The sequence below is a fragment of the Eutrigla gurnardus genome (genome assembly GCF_963514095.1).
Source record: "Eutrigla gurnardus genome assembly, chromosome: 13".
NCBI classification, from domain to species: Eukaryota; Metazoa; Chordata; class Actinopteri; order Perciformes; family Triglidae; genus Eutrigla; species Eutrigla gurnardus.
The window spans coordinates 17,613,395-17,628,242 of NC_139936.1; the positions used below are offsets into that span (position 1 = coordinate 17,613,395).

At 44.4% G+C, this 14,848-nt stretch overlaps 1 protein-coding gene across 2 annotated transcripts in view; it reads left to right on the forward strand.

Moving 5' to 3' along the window:
• Positions 1 to 887: 887 nt before the first annotated feature.
• The window catches only part of fras1 (Fraser extracellular matrix complex subunit 1), a 198,297-nt gene continuing 184,336 nt past the window's right edge, over positions 888 to 14,848 (forward strand). For both annotated transcript variants that reach the window (XM_084025869.1, XM_084025870.1), the window contains exons 1-2: positions 888 to 1,391; positions 5,531 to 5,562. In XM_084025869.1, coding sequence (XP_083881995.1) covers positions 1,325 to 1,391; positions 5,531 to 5,562 — 99 coding nt within the window. In that variant the 5' untranslated portion in view covers positions 888 to 1,324. The remainder of the gene's footprint in view (positions 1,392 to 5,530; positions 5,563 to 14,848) is intronic.

Genomic DNA, 14,848 nt, shown 5'->3' on the forward strand with positions numbered 1-14,848 from the left:
GGAAACTTCTCCCAAACTTCCTCACTTTCTACAGTTTTTAAACCATCACACGTCTACAGATACGATCTATAGAAGTAAGTTTTGTGGTGACCTAAAACTCCCATACATACCATACAATGTTTGTTAGTTGCCAATGCCTCAGAGCTGGGAGGAGATCATTATTACTTTAATTTGAATCACTTTTAGAGGCCTGGAGAAAGAAACCTGTCTAGTATTATATGAAGGGAAACAACTTTTTTTTTTTTTTAAAGTTTAAAACATGAGCAAAATTTAGTTTCCCAACTATTCATAGTTATCTTCAGGGTCACAACCTCTGATTGGAAGCCACTGCCTTATAGTTAGACTACTCTTAATAATATATGACGCTATATCATCTAAACTCACTCAGAATTTAAATATACATGTAGAAGGAGGATAAGAATACAATGAGGCTCATTATAGAGGATACAAGTCCATTCGATGAGATAAGTTTCTTCTAAAACTGAGTATTGGTAGCACCGGTTCACTAGAGGACTCTAAATCTAATAATAAAGACAATATGACGTGAGAGTAAAGTGAGTAAAAAAACTCCACGGAGACAAATTCCCCCATTTCATATTTTTTAAACCTCAGATTTGCGGCTGTAAATGGGATTAAAATGATGATTTTTTTTTTACATTCATTCCCTTAATTCTCTCCGTCGTGTTTTAATCCCCCTGTGAGGTATCTTGAGAGGAGGAGGAGGAGGTGGAGGTGGAGGGGAGGTGCAGCAGAGGAGAGGTGGGACCTCCTCCTGGAGAGAGGAGGGAGAAGACGAACAAGAAAAGAAGAAGAAGAAGAAGAAGAAGGAGTGGGAGTGGGGGGTTCTGGAAGGACAAGAAGACCGCTGGGCCGCAAGAAGTGACTTTCAAACGCCGCGCGAACCCCCTCGCTGCACGAGCGCTCCAAGTCCAAACGCCTCGCGCTCCAAGTCCGAACGCCTCGCGCCGTCATGACACTCGGCTTTTGAAAGCGTCCCGCCGCCGCTGCGGAGAAGCACCTTGCATCTGGAGAATATTTGGCAGAGTTTTGCGCCAGAGAGCGGCGAGCGGGCGGAGAGCGAAGACAGGAGGCGCGTACTTCTCCAGGGTTTCGGGACTGAGCCGCATTCCAGTCCGGAGCGCAGCGCTCAGGAGTCGGACCCGGTGCGCTCCGTCTCCCCGGTTCCTGGATCTTTCCTGCTTGTTTTTCTTGCACGTCAGTGATGCACGCCGGCAGCCGCTTTGATACGAGCTAGAGAGATAAACACAAACACATCGCCCCCCCCCGACTGGATTTGGATTTAAAGCCTTTTTTGGCAGCGACCATGGGTGCATGGTGGATGTTTGTTGGCGCCCTGGTCGGGATCCTCACCGGCTCCCCTGGGATCCATGGTGAGTATTTCTGCTCGTTTTCACTAAGCCAGTGGTTCGGGTTGTGATGTGGGTCAGGGGTTATCAGGGACCACCGTGCACGCTCAGAGACCACATTTGATCACGTTTACTTCCATATTGGCCACTTTATCCGCGTTGAGTCATACATCCGTCCAGATTGCTCAGAGGAGAGTTTTTGATCTTTTTCTATTTGGAAGTTTCCATTGATCCAGCCGCCAGTGAATGTACTAAATTCCTCAAGTTGCCCAGGACAGCCTGGGAAGTCCCTTCAAGGACCCTTGGAGGGGGCCGGGACCCTGCTTTGGGTCCCTCTGAAGCAGGTTTTTTGTTTCCCAGGGATTTACATTTGTGCCATCCTTGCCAAGGGAATTGCAGAAAGTAGTGCATTTAAAACTTTAATTTCACACAAACATGAATGTGAAGTGTTGATAATCTAGTGGAGATTTACCTGCTTAAGAAAGCTGCACTCAGATGTGATTTGCATGTTCAGACTGTGCTGGATGTGATCACAAAAGTAAATGTTTTTATGGTGACGTTCATTGAATTTTAGTGACTATATTTCAACATGTAATATAACTGTTGTTCCTGCATCAGAAACCTTATTAACCCCTAAATTTGACAAGATGTGTTCACATCTCTGTCATATCTTTGTCAGAAATCCCCAAACTTTAAATGCCACACAGTCGGGACTCTCACTTACCACAAAAACATCCATTTAACAGGATCATTAAGTGGAGGATTAACTGTTGTACTCAAAATTTCTCCCTGTTGAAAAGCGAAAGTGTTTTAAACAGTTTATCGGTGTGAACTTGTAGGTGAAATGTGCTTTACTTTGAAATGTGGTGCAGTTTTATGTTTCCCAGACCTTTTTTTAAAACTTCTTATTTAGCCAAGTCAATGCTTGATGGGGTAGAAGTTCAGTCACACCAGTTTAAAGAGGACCCAGGCTGGATTCAATCCAGTATGCAGGCTCATAACCCAAACCCTCTGATTGAGCCTCTAACCTGGTTTGATTTGTGGATAATAATAATCGTCTGCAGAAGCTGAGTCGACCTGTTGTGCATTTCCACCGTTTTCTTAAACATCCAAACACGTTCTTTGAAAGTGATCCGTGGCCTGTGTGCCATTTTAAATATTCATAACCGTGCATCGAGTCTAAAAGGTCTTCCTCCGGTTTTCCCATTAGAGTCAGACTGTCAGGAGCTGAATCTAAAGCACCGATCCAGAACCAAAGTTTCACCTCGGGTCTCACATCAGACTCCGGCTCGTTATATCACGTCCGGGCTCTGTTTAAATCTGGCAGGTGAATGTTTCTTTGCTCGCGTGCAACAACAGCAGTATAACTTCTGTTTAAAATCAAATTCTCTCATCCATCTCGGCATACATCCACTTTGCCTGGCAGCACTTGATTCGATAAAATTCAAACTTTTATGAAGATGCTCCTTCGCCTCGCCTTCGCATGTTGGCGTGGCAACCGGAGCGCAGTAGTTGAGTGCTGCTCGAAGGCTTGGATGATGGACGTTTACCTTACGTGTTGCTTTTCTCTTCACATTCCTACGGGCTGCTGGATGTGTCTCTCTGCAGATTATCATCCACGAAACAAACCAGATTAGAGACTCACTCAGAGGAGATGATGACTAATGAGTTGATAATGAGCCTGAATACTGAACTTATTCCAGGGTGGGTCCTCTTTAAACTGGTGCACTTCCACCCCACCAAGCATTGATTTGGTGATTTGCAGGAGCAGAGATGAAGCATTTTGGCTGAAAAAGATGCTTTAATGTCTGAGGAAACATTAAACTGTTGCATTTAATGACTATATTTCAAGATAAAGCATGTGAAGTTGAAATATAATCACCAATAAACTGTTTAAATGATCCTACACGCTTTGTTTTCTCCACAAAATGTAGTTTCAACACAGACTCTTGGATGTCTTTCCACCTGTAAATTTGATTTGTGAGTACAAGGTGGTGCCTCGCCGGCCTCATAAACGGTCAAATCTCCACCTGATGTAGTTTTACTCGACGGTAGCTGTAAGCTGCCATGAATGCTTCATTATCTTATTCCTCTAAATAAAATAAAAAAATGTGGTAAAATATGTGCAGGCGTCTATGTGATGTTCTTTGATGCCGAGTTCTTTCAAGGTCGGGAGGAACCACTCCATGATGAAACTCACTTAGATGCCTCATCGCAGCTGATGAAGCACTTAAGTACTCGATCACAAGCGGACGATCAAAAGAGCTTGATATCTCCAGATTGCGTTAACTAAAGAATCACCCTCTGCAAACGGGCTGCAAAAAAATAACGAGCAACCTGTTCTTATTATCTCAGGTTTCTTTAATCCTACGCCATCTTCTGCTGCGAACCCAACCTTCGTTTATAAGTCATGTATTTTTTTTTTTTTTTCCCCTCCCGTCAAATATGTCACAGCAAAAACACGAAGGCGTATTTGTCGTATTTGACGGTTTTAAAGTCAAACCAAAAGCTTTGCAGCAACTTCACACTGCTGTTTATTTAAAGTATGCATGTTGAGTCTTTTATAGACATAAAAACAACCTCTATTATTTGCCCAACATATTTTGGCAAACAAAATCATTTATTTATACTTTCTTTTCCTTTGCACCTTGGACGTAGACGATCATGCTCCAAATCTCGACTTCCAATAAAGTTTAAAATCTGCAAACTGGATTACACTGACTTCATGCTCACTCTGATAAAATGACACACTCGTAGAGTTACAAATTGATTCCAATCTGAGCTGCTAATTGGTTTTTGGGAAACAGTTTTCACAGCTTTCACTGCCGTATATCAGCCCACAGCCGATCAAACAGACAGATTATATTTTGCAGTGCACTTCAGCGATAAAGAGACTGCAGCGTGAAGCAGCAGCGTAAACACGCTCGCTCTCTGGTCGGACTGCACTCTGGGCTGGACCCGGACTGGTAAATGTTCACCTCTTGCTTGTACTTTTCCACCTGAGGCGTCACAGATTCCTCCAGTCTGTTTTTATGAGGCTCTCAGGCACGTGTCCGTCCATCCGTCTGTGTTTTCTTAACATTTAACCTTCAAACTGAGCAGATAATCATTTTCCATTACAGTCACATATTCAGTTTTTTCCCTCTAGATGCCACCATGATAGTTGTTCATGATCTATAGCTTTCATCTACAGGAACATGAATTCTTAGCACGAAGCATTTTCAATGGAAAGTTAATTAGGATCCTTTTTGGTGGTGGACACAGAAATTAAACATCCCCGTGACTATTTGCAACATTAGCAAAATGCTAGTTTTTGTTAGTTTCTACGTGAGCAGCAGTCGTGTCCTGGCTGCCTCGTTGCTTCATCCAGCTTCATGACATGAAACTGTTTATCAAGCAGCTGATCCAATGAGCACGCAGAGGGACGAACGATAAGCATCACCACACATTATCACACATAACACATTCTCACAGCGGTTTGTCACAAAATGTCATTTATTGGTTTCATGCAGAGTGAATTGTTCACTTTGTTTCCGTGCTGCTCGGCATGACTTCTTGTTCTGTCAGTCGGGACGACCGAGTCATCACTGTTGAGCTGAGAGTGACAATCGGAGTGAGAGAAGTCCCTAAAATTAGCCACATATATTACTGGGCTTATTATATCTCATGGGTGGGTTGGATATTTTAAAGGTGTGAAAATATTATTATTAGCGTCCATGCATGTGCCCCGTGTTAACTAGTTTGGTTCCCTACAGAGGGAAGAGTTGCCGTCCCGGCATTTCCCCTAAAATGTTCTGAGGTCTCGAGGAGAGAAACTCACTATCAATCTCTGCTCCTATAACAACTTATATAATATAACAACTTATAACGTGGCAATGAAATACGTTACTCAAACTGAATCCCACTTCAATAAATCATTGAACATTTATGATCACGTGTCACCTTTTGTCATGGCTTTCACTTCAAGTCGTGCAGATTTGTTCTTGGATTAATTCTCCTGAATCTGTTCAGCAGTTTTCTCTGTATTGACCGCTTTGACAGAAAACACACATGACACTAAGCGCTTACAGCAGCAGATTTACATAATCCCTGTTTCCTGCCATACCTGAGTTGTGATCATGACTGGACTCTAATGCCATCTCCCTCTCTTTCCTTCCTCCTAGGAGCTTGTATCTACAAGGGATCGCTGTATGCGGTAGGTGAACCCGCCCGTCTGTTCAGATTTTACCCCTCCGCCATCACTAGTTAAGATTTCTTTCCCGTCCGCTCACAGAATTAGGATCTTGGGTCCGTCTGTGAAGTCTAATGGGTATTTGCTCATGTATTATTCACAGGGGACATGGGCAGGTTAGCATGACTGACAGTTGAAGCCGTGTGTGTGTGTGTGTGTGTGTGTGTGTGTGTGCTATCAGCAGGGATTGCGGCGTATCCTCTGTTGTCTGAGATGTAGCAGAGAAGATGCGTCTCATCTATAATGCATGCCTCGTACTGACTTTGTGGATGATAATGGCGATGAGAGAGAGCATGATGCAGCGCGGTGGCGGTGGCGGGGCCTGGCTGCTAAAACGAGGAGCCGCCGCCGACTCCCGCTGCTGCGCCGACGGAAGGTTAGGCTCTTTTTCAAAGAAAGTTACAAAGAAGTTTGTGATGAGCTTTATTCGCGTGGTTCTGCCAGGGGATCGGCTTTTGTCTGAGATCTGCTTTTGTCTTATATTCTTTAAATCGGGATCATCACATCCTGGCTCCTGCGACTCATTTTAAGGTTTAAAGTTTGTCGTGTTTGGCTCGAGGCCTCGACAGACGGGAAGTTGCCTTGTTCCCGCTGCGCAGGCCACCGAGGCTTTGCCCCTGTCACACTTTGAAGCGTTTGCGTTTAATATAAGTTTGAACTGTGAAACGTGGCGTTTGAGACACGGATGACAGTCAATATATGCTAAAACACAGTTTTTTTTTTAAAACTGGGAACATGTGCAGAATCAAAGATGAACATTTACAACTACAGCGCTTCTCTTTTAATATTTTATTTATTTAGTTGTCCAGATCAATAAATAATTTCCCCACCAAAGAGGAGATTTGATGTTGGGTCACTTTGACTGACAGAACTAATCCTCAAAGAAATCTGTGAACCAGATTTGATGGTATTGATGTATCCGGTGATGTTCTGAAGATTGTTTCTGAAGATTTTCCACCTTCATAGACGTTCAGTGAACTTCTGAGGTGATCTGTTAGATCTCTCCATCTTCTTTTATCGGTCCATCCCGAGTTAAAAAGGAATAAAACTTGCCGCTGCGCACTTTGGGAAAACACCACTGGTGTCTTGCAACAACTGGTAATGTCTCTTAAAGCCTCAACGTTTTGGTTCCCATGCAGAATAATGATGAGCTCCTGCTTGGTTTCCTGCTGTGTTATCAGGATAATTACAGTAACGCTTAAACGGCTGTGCAGCAACATACCTGCGACTACCTCCAGTCCTGTAAGTGCAGGAGAACACATCCTGCCTGCTGTGTTGCTTTGAGGGGGAGGGGGGGGGGGGGGGGGGGGTGGTAAATACAGAAATCAGTCAGTGTTTAAGGAGGGAAGAGGAGGAGGAGGAGGAGGAGGTTTGTCGGAAGAAAAGGAGTGGGACGTCCCAGCATGTTTGAACAAAGTCGGGAAAAAGGCCCTTCTGGAGTTCAAAGTGAGGAACCCCCTCAACACCTGGAGTGGTGGGCAGATAGGAACAAATGGAAAATAAAGAAACACACAGATTTAAAGCCCCTCAGGCAGAAAATATTCAAAACAGCCCTCTGAGTGTCCTCTTTCTTCTTTTTTTATTTGATTAGCTTTGGTGTTCGGTTTGATTTATGCTCATTAATAACTGTCAATCTGTGGACAAAGGTCATTCTGATCATTCTCCACAGCCAAATTAAAAAAGGAGCAATTATATATGTGATTGACAGGCGTTTAAAAGTTCAGCATATTCACATAATATATCAGTTTTCACATACTTTCCTAAGGTTTCTACACGATTTTGAGATGTTTCCAGAGTAGACCCTTCTTTCATGCTTAAATCTGACATGATGTTTACTCTCAGAATAAGGTTTATTGCCAAGTCACTGACAAGGAATTTGCTTTTAATTAAAAACAGATACAGGCTGCAAAAGGTCAATAACTATGAAATGAAATATAGCATGCCAATATGACTGTTTATTAGAATGAGAGAGCTTCATGGTTTTGTGCAACATGTCAGCTGAGCTACATGGAGACGCTCATCGGGTTTTGGATTTTATTAAAACAAAACTGTTGGTTTGGTCTTTAAAACCTCGTATTGATCAAAGTGATGTTTTTTTTTGTTTTTTTTTACAATGTGTGAGATGGATTTAAAGGGCTCACATTTTCCAACAGAGAAGAGTCGAGTTCCCGCGGCTGCATTGATTTTCAGTTCAGTTTGGACTGACGAGGTGGAAGAGGCCAGAGGAGACGGTGTTGGGCTGATGTTTCACATCCAAATCATTCTATGGACAGAACCAGCGCCTCCTGTATGTCTGCCTGTCTCATAATCCACCAACGGCTGCCAGTGGATCAAGAACCTCTGCCTCTTTGGGAACTCGTCCCAAATGGTAACAAAAATGTAGAAAACACCACAAGCTCAAAAATGTGCTGATGTGCTGTCCTCGAGTGCAACTGTATTCTCCTCTCCCAGTCTGTGAGTGACGGATTGAAATGACGCCAGACGTACTGCTGCAGTGCAGCGTGCCACCGGGCCTGACACGCTGCTGAAATACGGCACGTAGCCCGCGGTGCTCGGCAACATGCAGCGCCATGTCCAAATATATCACCTGCCCCTCAAGGCTCGAATTCCTGGCATTGTAGGTCGCCGTTTCTGTAGGAATCAAAATGTAGGGCATCTCGAGAACAGCACCAACGGGACGGCGGTCCGGGCAGCAACGCCGGGGTTTCCATGGAGGGCGGAGCCTCGTGAATCTAAACACCTGATCACAGTTACGAGAGACCTGACTGGTCCCAGCTCACTTCTTCTTGTCTCGTCCCAATCCTGAACTTTTACTCCTGTTTCATTACCGAGTCGTTGTTGTCCCATGTTGACCTTTTGAGAATTTGAATTTGTGTTTATGTTGAACCATAAAATGTAGTGAGTTTTGCTGCTGCGCAATTAGAGAAGAACCTTATGTTTCTTCAAAGATTCATCCATTTGCTGAAATGGCCGAGCAGTTTAATATCCGGATCTTAAGAGTGATGGACGAGAGGTTGCTACATTGTGAACAACAAATCCATGTTAAAATCTACAGGAGGAGAGCTGGTTGGCGTTAGCTCTTAGCCGGCGTGCAAAGCATAATAAGGTGGAAGTACATGAGATTTATTTTTTGTTTTAGTTTTTTTTTTACCGTGGTATTTAACTTGGTATGGAGAATCATGGAATTTCAATGTTGTATTGTTATAAATGTCTATAAATACTTTGAATTCTTGACGTTGTTCTGACCTCTGCGCCTTGTAAACGTGTTTGCAGTCAGTTTAACGCATGATGAGTTTCATTAGTGAGAGTTAACTATTAATGTTGCTATGGCGACCAGCATTAAAACATGAGGAGCACTAACGTAGAACGGCGGTAAAATATTTAACCGTTAGAGATTTGAACAGAAACCTACCAGCCAGTCAGTCAAGTCTGTAAATGACCATATATACATAGTAAAAAAAACATAAAAGATGTTAATAAAATGAACTGACTTTTTAGATGATCTTTGATAATAATATTCTTCTCCATCTTTACGTTAACCTCCATATTTAATTTGCAGGAGCTGAACGGCTTCAGTGCACTGAGGTGAAAGTATTCATTTCCAGGCACCGTCAGAAAAACAATCTCAGCAGTACGTCTGATTGCTGTCACGCTTCACAACTGGAGTCCGACGACAGCGACCGACGGAAGAAAAAAAAAATAGAGTCTCCAACTCAATTTAAAAGTACAGTGAAGGCAATATACAGTAAGCTATTTTAAAAGAGCCTATCAGTGACTTCCTCTGTGCCGAGGGGTGAAATCCTCAGCAGGAGTATTCATATCATCCACACTCTGCCTGTTGGGGTTCGCCAGTGAAGTATGGCATTAAAAGCACTAATAGGATCTGACTGCTGTTGGACAGAATATGTATATTAGCAGAAACAGCCTTTTTTTTCATGCAGGGCCCCTCGGTGGATTAACGCTCAAGCTGTTGTGATAACTCCCCTGTGACGACCGGGTCGCCGCTAACTGGTGTTCACGCTGCCGTTTCTCCCCCCGGGGCTCCAAAACGAACCATGTGATCAGAGGAAACGCCAAATTGGGCCTCATGCCCCCCCCAACCGCCCCCTTGGAGGGATGAGACATCCACCGCAGGAACACTTGAAGGCTGCAGGAGGGAGCCGAGAGGACGGATGCTGGAGCTAGAACAAAGTGTGGAGGGTAAAAACAGCAGAGGAAGGATGACGGGCAATACGGTCACAAAGTTCAATCGCTTTCATGCTGAGCTACACAAATTGTTTTTCGGGTTGCTTGTCGAAACTTTGGGAATGACGTTACGCTACAAAACAAATGTCGGGTTTAGAAGATAAAACCAACTTTAGGTTTAAAGTATGCATCCCTTCACAGCCGGACACTTTGAGACCTGCGGTGTCCAACGCCGGTCTCCGAGTTGATCCTGTGTTGTTGAACCAAAGGATTTAAAGATCCTCCACGATGGCGGAGGGAGTCGGAAGTATCGCAACTTCAACAGCTGCCACTGTTCAAAGTCCAGTCAAGGACACGGGCTCATCTCTCCCTCCAAACCCAGAACATCCTGTTCCTCGCTGTCCATCTCCCTTTCAGATGCGCCCTCGCCGCTGTGAAGTTCCCGACATAACGGAGCAAGTGCTGCCCGGCCGCTGATGTCGGGAGAATAGCAATTTTTCAGAAGCACGGTGGCCCAGGAACAGAAATAGATCATTTGAAGACTTGCCATTCATGGCTCTACTACATCTGAATTATTAAGTGGCCAGCGGCTGTGAAGTGTCTCCACTGGCTGCTCTCTCTTCAAGACGCTTTTAAAGCTAAGCTTCTTCTTGCATCTCCGATCCCTTCGTACTTTGAGCCAGAGCAGCAGTTCTTATTTGTTTTGCTCTGGGGAGAAGCGGTATGAATTTGCCATGTAGAAACCATGTGGAAACCGTGTGGAAACCATGTAGAAACCATGTAGAAACCGTGTGGAAACCGCGTGGAAACCATGTAGAAACCGTGTGGGAAATTGTGTGGAAACCATGTAGAAACCGTGTGGAAACCATGTAGAAACCGTGTGGAAACCATGTAGAAACCGTGTGGAAACCATGTAGAAACCGTGTGGAAACCTTGTAGAAACCATGTAGAAACCGCGTGGAAACCGTGTGGAAACCATGTAGAAACCGTGTGGAAACCATGTAGAAACCATGTGGAAACCGTGTGGAAACCATGTAGAAACCATGTGGAAACCGTGTGGAAACCGTGTGGAAACCGTGTGGAAACCGCGTGGAAACCGTGTGGAAACCATGTAGAAACCGTGTGGAAACCATGTAGAAACCATGTGGAAACCGTGTGGAAACCATGTAGAAACCATGTAGAAACCGTGTGGAAACCATGTAGAAACCATGTGGAAACCGTGTGGAAACCATGTAGAAACCGCGTGGAAACCGTGTGGAAACCATGTAGAAACCGCGTGGAAACCATGTGGAAACTGTGTGAAATCCGTGTGGAAACCATGTGGAAAGTCCGTCACCTCGTTGGTTTAGGTTTCATGGAAGCATTAAAGTTTCAATCCACAAGCACACTAACTATCCTTTTATAAATTTATCGAGGAGGTTTTATTTCAAGCATGTTTGCTCCTGCATGGATTTTATTGCTGGATTATGTTGAATTGCATTTGTCTGCTGGACGACGCAGCGTTTTTTGCTCTCCGTGTCGGGACCCCCGCTGTGCCGGCCCACTAGTCCCACAGAAATAGTGTGGTGGCTCCTTTACGAGGGCGCTGCTGATGTTGGACTGTAGGCGATGGACGGCGGAGACAAACGCGTTTATGAGGCACAGCTTCTTTTTGATTAAAGGCTTTAATCAGAGTATTGGAAATAACGTTTTCCATCTTTAACATAACGGCCCATAAGAGGGGCCCTGCTGCTCCGGGTTCAGACCCTCCATTTGACACTGTCCCACGCCTCAGCAGTGCTGCCAGGGCTAAATGAGAGCTCGCCATGCTCCCTGGACTGGAACTAAGCCTCCTTTCTTCCCCCCCTCCCTCCACCAGCTCTCTGCAGACATGCAGCGCATGTGGAGGACCGGAGCGAAGTGGAGGAACCTTTTGGCAAACGCCCAGCTGCCGGGGCTAATGGGCAAACAAACAAGCTAGCTGCTCTCCCTTTCTCATCAACACCCCCTCCTCATCCGACCCCCCCGACCCCGCAGGCCATCCGGTGCTGGCTTTGACAGTTTCATCGCAGAAGATCTGGGAGGTCGTCGTCCCCTTTTGTCCCACACTTCATTCACGCCGTTTGATTCCCCCGGCTTCGCCATTCAAGCCCGTTTCCTCTTATCTGTAAATAGCAGCGAGCAGCCGCCGAGCACCGGCTCGTCTTCCTTGCTCTTCTTCCCCTCCTGTCTGTGCCTGCAGGCTCGCGGAGCTACAAGTGTTTAGACAGAGAGGCGTTAAACTGAGCCGTCTTCGTCGCCGTCGGCTCGCTCGGCTCGCTCGGCCATGTTCACGCACGCCGAGGATCACCAACCTCTCAACCGGAGGGCTCCTGTTTTCCAGCTTCACGCTGTCCTGAATGCACCACGAGGGAGGGGAGTATCTTCCGGGACGACGGCTCCAGAAACGAATTATTTTGTCTGTGAGAAAAAGGCTGGAGGAATTCAAATAGCTCTGAAGAATGAGAGCACACGAGGGAGCTTTTAGTGTTTTCACTGATTCTCTTGAGTTATGGAATCACTTCATTCTGCGAGGCCATAAAAATGATTTTCCCGAGTGTTAAGAAGCACCGTGAGAATTTAAAGTTTTTATTCCATGAATGAAAGTTTATAGCGGTTTTCTTTGTCATCTGCGAGACAAGACGTTCAAATCGGCTCTTCTGCAAAATGAGAGGTAAAATAAAACGTGAATGGAGCTTCATGCACGGCTGACACGCACCACCGGGACTTTGAAGTTCTCACAGTGTACTTAAAGTCTTTGTACTGTGTTATCTGGCTTCACATTCTGGGGTTTCACACATTTTCAGTAGAAAAGTGTGAATTTTGAAGTCCTTGTTTTTACATTTCTGGTGGGAATTTTTGGTCAGAAAAGTTCTATTGCAAGGATGTTCACTTGTTTCCCCTTTTTGCTTTTCACGATCAGAACCGTAAATGATATGGTTGCACACTTTCTGAGCGTTTGTAAAATGCAGGTGATAGAAAAAGTGAAGTGTGGTGTTTGCTTCTTCAACAGCTGTTGCTTGAGTCCAGATTCTTCAGTGAAGCAGCTCTGAACGACAGAGAGTCATCAGCTGACTTTCTCTCGGTTATTTAAGACCAAAAAATAAATCACTCGAATGCCTGAGGCCTCTTTTCCGAACTTCACAATCATCGTACAGCGTTGTTGTGAATATGGCACAAGGAGGCCGGCTATAATCATGTTCATCCCAAAAATAAGCAATGATAACCAAATGTTAGAGAGAAAGATATGAGCCGACTAATCAAATAGTCTGATTGTCTGGTTTTCGGCCTCTCAAACACGTCCAGTTTGTCTGTTTTATATCAGAATAAGTGGAATATATTTGGATTTTTGACAAAACCAAACGTTGGACTTGACTTGATCGATAATGAAAATAATCTTTATTAGATGTTCTTCCTGTTCCTCTGGTTATTGGCAGTGATTCCCTCTCGCTCCCGCTGGAGGATTGTTCTTCCCAACCAGGAAGTCAATCTCAGGTCGTCCATGTTTTCCTTTGTGTCCGCGTGGATTATTGATGAAGCAGGTGAAGCGAACACAAACAGACTGCAGAGTGAGCCGTGAAACAGCTTTCAGGGAGAATAACACCGGTTTCGGTTCAGGGCTGCAACTATTCTCACAAGTGGTGATTTAAGATCTCTGTCAATGATTAATTGTCTACAGAATGTCAGGTAAAAATTCTATATATTTTCTCATTCTTGTTGTTGGCTTCTTCATATTACTTATTCTATCAGAGCAGCGGTCCAGAACCCGAAGAATTGGATTATAAATAGATTGTTCAAAATGTTTCACTGTAGATGTAGAAAACGGCACTTCACCTCCCGTCCCCCGACATGAAAAGATAATCAGCCCCCCGATTCTGACACTCTTTTATTGTACGACTGTCATGAGTCTGCAAATGGCCGACAGGAAGCCGCTTCAGAAAGGAATGAAAGCTAAGCGGTATAGTTGTGCCTCGGTCTGTCAGAGAGCGTCTCATGATGGTCTTTGAGTCGGCGCTCATTACCGGCACTGTAAGAGGAGGAAGCTGGAACGGCGGTCTGTTAGATGATGATGACAGGTATAGAGATGGATGTTTGCCTCGGGGGGGGCGATGACTTCATTTCCCCTCCTTTACCTGAGCGCAGCAGAAAACAAAGCCGCCCCAAATGCATGCTGGGATTTCTCTCCACTTGACCTGACTGATAAGAACAGCTCTTTCACTTCCTGGCTCTTGTTTGAATCTGTAGATTTGTTAATGTAGCGTCTCTCCTGGCCCTCTGCTGGCGTTTAGTCTACATCCTCGGGCGGAGAGTGACACAGAGTATTTAGTTGAGTCACAGTGGCTGGATATTTGCATTTCCCACCTTGTCCTCCTGCTTGAGGCTCGGAAATCACTCATTCACTAGACGAGTGGCTTACTCTCCAATGGTGTAAGAAGTATTCACATCCTTTACTGAAGTAAAAGTACTAACACCACAGTGGAAATACTCCTCTACAAGTAAAGGTCAAACCTCCCTGCAGTACGATCTCTAAATGTAGACATTATATGTGATGTTTCTGGATTAATATTGCTGCTGCTGTGTTATGTATGTTGCATGTTTTTAACTAATCTGCAGCGATACATCATATTCTGTAAAATCATCATATGATGATGAGATTGTTTTTTTGTGTCTAAAACTTTGTTTAGTAGCATAACGTCGTCCTGACTGAATAAGCATTTTATCTGAGCAACACGTAAAAAAACATTTTTGCTCAGCACAAAACCAATAGTTTTTCGATTTCATGACTCACAAACTGCACTGAGACGGTGTTGGTGATATGATATGAAAATGTTATGCCCTGATTATCCTGGCCAAAATAAATGCCATTATATCAGAATATGCTTAAAACTTTTGGCACTGGTTGTGAGGGTTATCATCCATCCTGCAAATCCGTCAGTTTTTACGTTAAATCATCTCTCCATGAAGTTGCCCAACGATTCATATCGCCCTTTCAGAAATGCCATTTTGCAGGACTTTTTCTAACGAGACCTTTTTCTTCTCAAACCAG